The sequence below is a fragment of the Lactuca virosa genome, chromosome 3 (genome assembly GCF_052849685.1).
Source record: "Lactuca virosa cultivar CGN04683 chromosome 3, Lactuca_virosa_CGN04683_v6, whole genome shotgun sequence".
Lineage (NCBI taxonomy): Eukaryota > Viridiplantae > Streptophyta > Magnoliopsida > Asterales > Asteraceae > Lactuca > Lactuca virosa.
This window is the reverse complement of record NC_136428.1, coordinates 327,701,153-327,711,741: the sequence shown is the minus strand read 5'-3', so window position 1 is coordinate 327,711,741 and position 10,589 is coordinate 327,701,153. Positions and strand designations below refer to the sequence as shown.

General features: G+C 41.1%; 1 protein-coding gene across 1 annotated transcript; it reads right to left on the bottom strand.

The window, feature by feature from the left end:
- Positions 1–2,933: 2,933 nt before the first annotated feature.
- LOC145164754 (uncharacterized) lies at positions 2,934–3,650 on the bottom strand. Its single transcript, XM_079083444.1, has one exon. The coding sequence runs from the start codon at positions 3,648–3,650 to the stop codon at positions 2,934–2,936; it is 717 nt and encodes a 238-aa protein (XP_078939570.1).
- Between the last annotated feature and the right edge of the window lie 6,939 nt (positions 3,651–10,589).

The window sequence follows — 10,589 nt, the reverse complement described above, 5'->3', positions numbered from 1 at the left end:
ATGGTTTAGGCTAAATGCTTCAAATTCTGAGGCTAAGTTTTTGAGGATCTGGAGATATATTGCTAATATTTCTCCTTTTACTGCATAGGATCCATTAAAATGGTTAGTCAATAATAAAGAATCGATGAATACCTGAAGATCCTTGATTCAAAGATCCTTGGCTAACTATAATCGCATGATTAGTGCCTCGTATTCTGCTTTGTTGTTGGTTGCATTGAACTAACACCTGATTGTTTGGGGTAGGATGTCCCCCTGTGGCGATTTTAGTATGATCCATAAGCCAGTTTCTCTTTGGTTTGATGCTCCATCTATGAATAGTGTCCATTTTCCCATTTTCTTCTCTTCTAGAAGCTGTTGGCTTCTATTTCTACTTCAGCTCGTAGATCATCACTAAAGTCAGCTACAAAGTCTGCCAATGCTTGATACTTTATAGTAGATCTTGGCTCATACTTTATGTCATATATGCTTGATTTCATGGACCACTTTGCTATCCTTCCTAACATTTTTGTTTTTATCATAACATTCTTAATGGGATAATTATTTCTTACAGTTATAGGATGTGTTTCAAAATAGTGTCTTAATTTTGTAGAAGCAGTTACTAATGCAAGTATAAGTTTTTCAAGGTGGGAGTACCTGGTCTGAGGATTCAAGAGACTTTTACTTACATAATAGATGGGATGTTGGTCCCTATTAAGATCCTTAGCCAATACTACACTCACCGCGTTTGAGGATACTGAGAGGTAGAGAAGAAGTGGTTCCACATCTAATGTTTTACCAATAGGGGTTCTGAACTTAAATATTTTTTAAGTTCCTGGAAAGCATCTTCATGTTCCTTGCTCGAATCTTTTGTTCTTCTTCAAGATGACGTAGAAAGGCTTGCATCTTTCTGAGGATCTTGAGATGAACCTGTTTAGGGCTGCCACTCTTCCTGTTAGTCTTTGAATATCTTTTGTCGAGGATGGTGATCTTAGATCGGGGATGGCCTTGATTTGCTCCGAGCTTGCTTCAGTTCCTCTTTTGGTCATCATGTATCCAAGGAACTTGCCTGATCTCATTCCAAAGTGGCACTTGGAGGGATTTAGCTTCATGTTATATTCATCCAGTATGTCGAAGGCTTCTTCATGATCCTTGAGGTGATCTTCAGCTTTCTTGGACTTGACCACCATGTCATCGATGTAGACTTCCATGGTGACCCCGGTTTCTCTTTGAAGATCTTGTTGACTAGCCTTAGGTATGTTGCACCTGCATTGTTAAGACCAAATGGCATGGCAGTATAACAATAGATACATGTTGGAGTTATGAATGTCGTATCCTCTTGGTCAGATGGTTCCATCTGGATCTGTTGGAATCCCACTGATGCATCCATGAATGTTAAAAATTCATGACCCGCTGTCGCATCTATCATGGAGGCTACTTGTGGTAGAGGGAAAGGATCCTTGGCACAAGGCTTTTTAAGATCAGTGTAATCTACACATACTCTCCACTTACCATTCTTCTGTTGTACTATGACCACATTAGATAGCCATCTTGGGAATTTCACCTCCTTGATCATCCCTGTTTTGAGTATTTTTTTCTACTTCTTCTTATATAACTTGGTTTCTCTCTGGTGGGAACTTCCTTCTCTTTTGGTGTATTGGTCTGAAAGATGGATTAATGTTAAGTTTGTGAGTTATTATATTTTTTTCTATACATGTCATGTCCTGATGCTTCCATGCAAATGTATTTCTTCTAGGTTTGAGGAACTCTATTAAATCAAGTTCGATTTGTTCAGGCATTGAGGATCCTATGAGAATTCTGACTTCAGGATCCTCAAGGTTCGGGGGAGCTTCTTTTATATCTTGTTCTCTGGTTTCCAGTACGTCTTGTGCCCCTACTTTAATTGCTATGCATGTCATGGTATCGTTGAGGCTTTCATAGAAGTCTTGTAGCATTCTTTGGATTCTTGTTGATCTCCTATGATCTTCACTATCCCCCATGGGTTAGGCATCTTCACACACTGATGATATGTCAATGGAACGTCCTTTATTATGTGGATCCATGGTCTATCTCATATAACATTATAATAGGGTAATGTATCAATTACACAAAAACATTGTACAGAGTTTACCCCATCTATGTAGATAGGTAGCTTTATCTCGCCGATGGTGTGTTTGGTTTCATCACTGAATCCGATCAACACTAAGGATCTTCTAACTATTTCAGACTCTGAGATGTTAATTCTTTTTAATGCGTCCAGGAGTATAATTTTGAGTGAGGATCTTCCATCGACAAGGATCCTTCTAACGAAATGGTTGGCGATGAAAAGAGTGATCACTAATCTGTCATGGTGAGGATCCTGGATGTCTTATCTTTCTGCTTCGTCGAAGGTGATACCCTTCTCGTTTGTGATTAACGTGTTCTTTTATGGTCCTTTTTCTTTTTCCGTTTTTGATACCTTGGCATACCTCTTCGCTGCAAAATAAGAGGTACCACAAATGTCGGATCTTCTAGAGATCACATTGATTACCTTGGCGTCAGCAGGGGGTCCTAGTCTATCGAGGATCTTCTGAGGATCCTGATACTTTTCTTTGGATCTCTACTTTCTTCTTCCAAGGATTTATTTGAGGTATCCTTTTCCTAAGAGGTAGCTGATCTCCTTCCTGAGAGCTATGCAATCCACTATGATATGACTAAAGTCTTCATGGCATGCACACCATTTGGACTTTTCTTTCCAAGCAGTGGATTTTTCTCCTTTTCTTGGCCATCTTGCTTTGTCTCCAAGATCCTGCATAGCAAATATTACACCTGAAATATCCATAGAAAAACAATAGTCAATAATTTCAGGAAAATCTTCTTCCTTTCCCTCATCTTCAGGGGAATTAACCCTATGATGTTCAGGTTTGGAATATAGTTTTGAATTGTAGGATCTTTGGGCCGAGGAGTCGGCCTTTCTATTAGGGTGATCGTAAGAGCTTTTCGGGTTGCTCCTTTTGGATCTCCTTGTCTTGTTCAAGCCTTATGAATCTTAACGCTCTGCTTTTGATTTCGTCCATCCTCATGCATGGAGTCATTACGAGGTCTTCATAGAAAGGAGAATCCTTCTTTAAGCCCAATTTAAAGGCTTCAACTACAGTTTCCATGTCGATGTTGGGGATACTTAGAGATTCCCTGTCAAACCTGTTTAAACAATTCCTAATGGATTCCTTAGGATCATGGACCGCTCGATAGAGATCACTAGAGATCTTTTCGAATGTTCTACTACAAGAAAATTGATTGTTAAATAAATTAATCAAATGAGCAAACGATGTAATAGAGTAAAGAGGAACGTTAAGAAACCATTTTAAAGCTGATCCTGTGAGGGTTGAACCAAAACTCTTGCATAGGCAAGCTTCTTTCAAGTGAGTGAGTATGAGACTGATCTCCATCCTTTCCCTGTATTGTGCCACGTGCTCCTCAGGATCTGTAGTCCCGTCATAAGGCTTCATACTGGGGGTTTGGAAGCTCTTTGGGACTTCGGTATCAGCTATTGTCGGAACAAATATTGAGATCTTAGGGCTTGTGGGGGATACTTTCGGTACAGGTTGAACTACTCCAGGCACGCTCGAGATAATTTGTCTTAAATGGTGAAGCTCCTTATCCATAATCGGGCTTAAAACTGCATCGATATGCATTGAGTTAGTGGTAAAGATATTATTATTGATGGGGTTACCAAGATCCTTGTTATTGGGAGTAACAAAGGTTTCGTTGGGATCTTGGGTCGTATGGGCTTGATCTCTTGGAGTCGCGCCCAAGGTGGGAATAGAGGCTGGTATTGAGCATCCTATCTCGCGGCGAATCGATGAGGATCCCGTGTTATCAAAATTCAAGATCGTAGGCTGCAAGATCGAGGGTGCTGCTTCTTGAGGCTTGTGAATTTATGCCCTCATTCTCTCCACTTCCTTGAGAATTTTTTTGTTATCCTCCTGATGTTGAGCGACTTGTCGTTCCAGTCTCTTCATTATAGAGAAGATCTTACTGTTCGAAATCAGCACAGGAGGATCCTGGCGTCCTTGGGTAGCGACCGCAGAGGTGTTTTGTTTCAGTGCTTCCAAGGCTTTCTTGGGAGCTCCAGTTGGAGGTGGGCGCCAAATAGTTTTGGTAAAAAATGAACGAGTGAATCTCAACCAAATTGTATGAGAGGTAGTGATGTTCAAGATAAAATAAGTACAAAATGAAGATCAAAGTGACACAAGTGCTTTACATGGAAAGCGCTTGATCCTTGATAGGATCTCCGACATAAAACCTTGGGAGGTGATATTGATCACCTGCCTTGTATGATCTTATTGATTTGAACGTAAATTACAGAGATGAGATAGATAATACGAATACAAATAATAAAGTAAATCTATATGAGTTAAGTGTCAACTCCTTTTGTCCGTTGTGTGTATTTTACAGGTGTATCTATAGTCTAGGTTAAGTAACTATAAATCCGAAATTTTTGGGATCCTGTTGAACTGGTATTTGCAACGTGCTTTGACTTGGTATTCTGGGGTTTTAAGCCTGGTTGGAGTGATTCTTTGTTGTGAATGATTCCTATGTTGACTGTTTCTATGCATGTGAGAATTAAACAAGAAATATAGCCGTTAATCTGGTTATGAAATAATAATGGTGATGTTCAACATCCTGATGTATGTTCGGGATCCTAAGACTCTTTTAAGATCCGGGATCCTGGATAGGTTTAAGGATCCTTAGATATCTTTATGATTTGGGATCCTGGATAGGACTGAGGATATTCTCCCTAATAGTAACCAAAACACAGATCGATCTTGGATAACCAAGATGCACCTGAAGCTGGTCAAAGAAATCATCAATCCTCGGGAGTGGATAAGATTCTTCACAGTTAACTTATTCAACTCCAGGTAGTCAATACACATCCGATGAGACCCATCCTTCTTCTTCACAAGGATGATTGGTGCTCCCATGGTGAACTGCTCGGACGAATGAACCCCTTGTCTAACAGCTCTTGCAGCTATGTAGATAACACCCACATCTCGGGAGGAGCCAACCGATATGGTGCCTTGGCTATCGGAGCAGCACTAGGAACCAAGTCGATCTTGAACTCCACCTACCTCTCCGAAGGCACCCTAGGTATATCCTCCGGAAACACATATGGGTACTCCCATACAATCAGCACATCCTCCATAGTCGCCTTACCCGTATTCTGGGTATCCATAACATAGGCGACACATTTGGAACAACCCTGATGAAGATAACGTATGACCCTAGCCGCTCAACATAGCGGCCCACGATGCGCTCTCTCTCCCTGAACCACCAACTCTCCCCCTATTGGGTTCGAATCCTCACTAACTGATGCTCACAATCCACCACCGCCCCATTGGGGCTCAACCAGTCCATACCTACGAGAAACTAGTTCCCGCGCAAAGGAATGGGACCAAATCAATCGGATACTGCTCGTTAATCTTCTGAAGAACACAATCCTGATGAACCCTCGATACCTAGACAGATCGATCATATGCCAGCTCCCCCGATCTCCAGCAAACCGCTTGCTGAGCGCAAGCGATACAAAAGACCGGGTATCCCTCGAATCGAACAATACCAAAGCAGAAATATCGTTCACGAGGAACGACCCTAAAATAAAACACACAAATATGAGCAAGCAGTTCAATATAAATAAAGAAATAAGGAGAAGATGCATACCCATCACCGCATCAGGTATTGTACGAGCCTCCTCGACCGTCAGCTGAAAAGCCCTGCTCTTCACAACAGGCGCATCCGCCTTGCCCAGGCGGCCATTAGTAATCCGCTATGTCGCTGGAGCGGGTGCTACCACTGGTCCGACTGCTGCCAAACTCGGACATTGGGCCTTCTTATGGCCCCTCTGATTGCAATGAAATCAAATCAGATCAGATATTGGGGTGGTGGTGGTAGTAGCAGTGCAATCCCTACTAAAATGACCCGTCCGGCCGCACTTGAAGCAGGCAGAACTGCCCACCCTGCATGCTCTGTCGTGCGTCTTGTCGCACTTACCAACGCGGCTCCGACCCTTCTGGCCTCTCGATCTCGAATCATACACCTTGGGCCTCTTTCCTGATCCCCCTGAAACCTAATCCTGATCTGGCTTCCTCTTCCTCTCCATCTCAAGATCAATCTCCATCTCTCTAGCTATCATGATCCTATCCTACAGCGTCTTGCAACTGGCTTGGCTCACAAACTACTGAATATCACTTTGTTAACATCTCGTGGTATCTCGCCTTCTTCATCTCCTCATCAGCCGCATAATGTGGAACCAACAGTTCCCTCTCACGGAACATCGCGGTGATCTCAACCACCGTCTCAGTAGTCTAGCGAAGGTCCTGGAACTCCATCGCCAACTGTTGCACCTCAATCACTGGTGCAAAGTAAGCTCGAAAACTAATCACGAAATCAGCTGATGTCATCGAATCAACCACCTCATCACCAACGGAGTGCCCGGCCTCCTCCCACCAGTATAGAGCTTTGTCTTTCAGAAGACAAGAAGTTAGTGTGACCTTTGGCCCATCGGGGAAACTGCTAGTGCGGAAGGCATTAGCGACATCCGATAACCATCATCTGCTCACTATCAAGTTCTTCCCCATGATAATCCAGAGCACCACACACCCAAAACTCCCTAAATGTCAAAGTGCATGCTCCTATCAGTGCCACCATCTCAGACCGAAAATGGCTCAAACGCTCATCCAAAATCTTCAAAATTCCCTCATTGACCGTAACAAAGATCACAGGAGTCTGCTCAAGTATATTGCAGGTAATCTCAGATGAAATGAACTCCCATGTCTGATCATCCAACTACCCGACTCCAGAATTCGAGACTGAACCCTCACTAGCACCAGAACCAACAATCGGTCTATCTCGAAGAGTCACCATACTGAAAACAAACAATATAAACCATCAAAAAACGCATCGATAAATATATCGCGGAGTCTCATACTCTACAAGCTTCCTGGTTTCAACACAACACTCCTTGAATCGAGTACGGATCCTCTGCTTCCGGTAGTACGGGCCCATACTACCTTCCACATCTATCCGCACTTTCCTCAAGGATCGCATTGAATCCCCCAAGTCACTCCTTATCCATACAATCCTCTACAGATAAGGTTCCTAACACAAAATCTCGTCCTAAGTTTTCCAAGGGAAATCACCACACCACTCTCCACCATCAGCTGCAGAAGGAACTCCCTCTAACTAGCTCATGAATACAATTACATATCATCAATACCAAATAATTCTTCGAATGAAAGGTCTCACACTACAACGGTTGGACATAGACAAGACCTGCGCAATAGAGTTAAAGCCTAACTTTCTTAAATTATTTAGTCTCAATAATATGTAACTTAGCATATTAGCTTACTATTTAGATGAAACTAATGAGAACTCCTATAAAGCACAACGAAAGCAACATTCGAGCATTGAGTAATCGAAATCAAACATAAACCTAACAGGCCATCCAATCACTGACTGATCAGTTCTAGCATGCAAATCTACAAGCTCATACAGTAGGCATATGAAGGCATCTCTCACAGCATTCTTTAATGCCAATCCTAATAAGATCCTTAGCCCTAACTAGCACGCGATTCACAGATTCACAAATCAAAGCATATCATATAACATGTATGGGTATTTTTGGAAAACTTACTTGAGCTTGATCGATTGCATGCACCACACCTTTTTCTTTTATTAGAAAACCCTTTTAATAAAACATTTCCTTTTGAAATTTTTTACCAAACCCTCAGTTTGAGTTCAGACACACCCGAGAGTATGTCTGAATACCTCAAACGAAGGCTCCGATATCAACTTGTAACATCCCAAAAATTAAGACTAAAAATTTCGATTTTTAATTTAATAAAACCATCATCCCAAAACATCATCACAAAACCATAGTGGAATAAAGTGTATCAACTACATCATAAAACATCAGAGTAATCATAAAATGCAGAACGAGGTGGTGTGTGCACTGCAATCATCCCGGGCTCTTCCCTTTTGAACCATAAGTACCTGAAACATAAACTGAAAATTGTAAGCACAAAACTTAGTGAGTTCCCAAGAATACCACATACCATACATATGAAACATATAATGGGCCCTGCCCTTCATCGGGCTCCGCCCAATATCGAGCCTTGCTCGGTATACATATAAAAAATAACATATAACCTTACAAAAACTTGCAATAATCATAAAGATAAAAGCATAAAAGATAGTCATCGAGCCCCGCCCGACATCGGGTCCCGCCTCGTAAACATATGACCACATATCTCATGCAAGAGTCACGTAGACAACTAGCATCCTAAACATAAAAAACCATGGGGCGGCATTGGTGCCTTCGAGCCACTAAACACAGTGAGGAAAATTTCTTCTAGCTGCTGAAATACTCAAATGAATCTCTGTCTCCTGGTCCGAAAATCCTCGCGCTATCATCATCAAAATAATATCCAACTAATAATTAGATCTCGACCCTTAACCAGGAATCTAATCTAATTAGATCATAACCATGGTAAAATACCTTTTTAACCTCTTTCTTACTTGGACCAAAACCAAGGCCCAATCCAACTACCCAAAAGGCCAAATCCTAAATGGTTACTTAAAGCCCAAAATGGCCCAATCTTCCAAATTTGGCCAACAACCCATCATGGGCTTAAATCCAAAGGAGGTCCAAAATACTAGTTAAAGCCCAAATCAGAAGTCTAATGGCCCTACAAGGCCCAAACTTAGAAAGTACAAACTATGGCCCAATACTGAGAGCGTCAAGCCCAAAAGCCCATTTGCTGAGTACGCGGGCGTACTCAGCTCGTACGCTCAGCGTACTCTTCCAGGGTCAGTACACGCAACGTACTAGCTGGGTACACCCAACGTACTCCACAGTGCACCATTTCACTCCATTAAATCCTTAATCGATTGAGACCTCAATCCAAACTCTCAGATCTGGTCCTAAGGGGTGACTTACCATGCAAAGTTGGAAACTTTACACCCATGCATGGATTTAATGGGACTCAAGGCTCAAAAAGAGCTTAATAAAGGTCTTAATACTTGCATGAACTAATAACATCCATAAAGTTTGCATTTTTATGAACTATGAGCCTAATTGGAGCTAAGATCTAGCATCCATGGCTTCTGGAGTAGATCAAAAGCTCAACTTTAACACAAAAGACTTCAAAATGCACACAAGCCTTCATAAAACGAATCTAACATAAATGATCATCAAGGTGTGAGCTTTTTACCTCAAAAGCTTGCAAATGAGAAGGTAATCCTGGATCCACAAGCTCAAGCTACTCCTCCAAGGGTTCCTCTTCTCCTTCTTCACCACAAAACCCCAACAAATCACTCTCAAGCTCAAAAACTCGCCAAATGCTCTTAGGGTTTCGTCTTCAGGGTAAAGGGAGGTGGAGACTGGTCAATAATGTCCATGGGGTGAGTTAGAGTCGTTTAAATAGGGAGCAAACCCTAAAAATTAGGGTTTGCATGTGCACCACGTATACCATGCATACTCAGCGTACGCCCCACGTACGTGGGAAGAACCCGCGATCATCAATTGGGTTGGTACGCCAAGCGTACTTCTAGAGTACGCCTCACGTACTACCTAAAGGACCAAAATGTTTCAAATTATCATTGAAGGGGCTAAAAGGAAATTTACCAAAACTTGAATGTTATAAAAATAAAAAATAGAATCAAAATAAGAAAATTTTGGATAGTGTGATATTAAAGAAACTTTGATATAAAGGCAGTAAGATCTCGGGAAAAGAAACTCTTCCTATGATATCAAGAGAGAAATCGAAGTGCCTGTGTGGTTTCCCATGAATTACAATCGAATACTTATAGTGAAGTATCGATGGGCCTCTTTTAATTAAGCATCGACGGTAGGCTGTATTTTCAAAGAAGATCGCAACTTAACATAAGTGTGAAACATTGTAAGAAAATACTTGTATGATCAGTGTAATCATCATCAAGTAAGCTTTGGAAAAGTTTAAGTAACAAGGTTCGAAATAAATGTTCATATGGAAATCTCATTTCATAAAAAAAAATAGTTGGATCTATTGGGAAGAAATGACTTGAAATTAGTACATTTCATTAAGATCACACATAAGAAATGAAAATGACATTTTGAACATTAAAAAAAGTACCTTGAAACATGAAGTTTCATTCATCAATTCCTAGTAAGAACTAGAATAATACAATTGTTCACCATCAATTCGTTAAGATATAAGGTTTGGTGGGTCTCACCCTTATCATGGAAAAATGATTTAGGATCATAAACATAGATTTTTGGTACACCTACATCTGAGTTGTTTTTTACTAGGGTTGTCTTTGGATATGCGTCATTATGTGTGAAAGTGTAAGAAATTTAGGGTGAAAACGAGTGGTTAAGAAAATTCATTGTGTCTCTGTGAAAACTTGTGACCAAGCAGTCATCTCTTAACTCAAATTAAGAAGAGAAAGTTAGCTCGAGGACTATTGTTATTATAGCCTATAGGGAAGAAATTGTTAGAAAAAAAATTTCATTAAGGCTTCGCAAGCAATGTGTCAATTAGTCTTTGGACAACATGTTGCAGCATGCTTCTTGGGACAATTAACTAATCAATGAG

Coding starts and splice junctions, on each gene's coding strand:
- LOC145164754 (XM_079083444.1), bottom strand. CDS start 3,650: ATGCATATCGATGCAGTTTTAAGCCCGATTATGGATAAGGAGCTTCAC.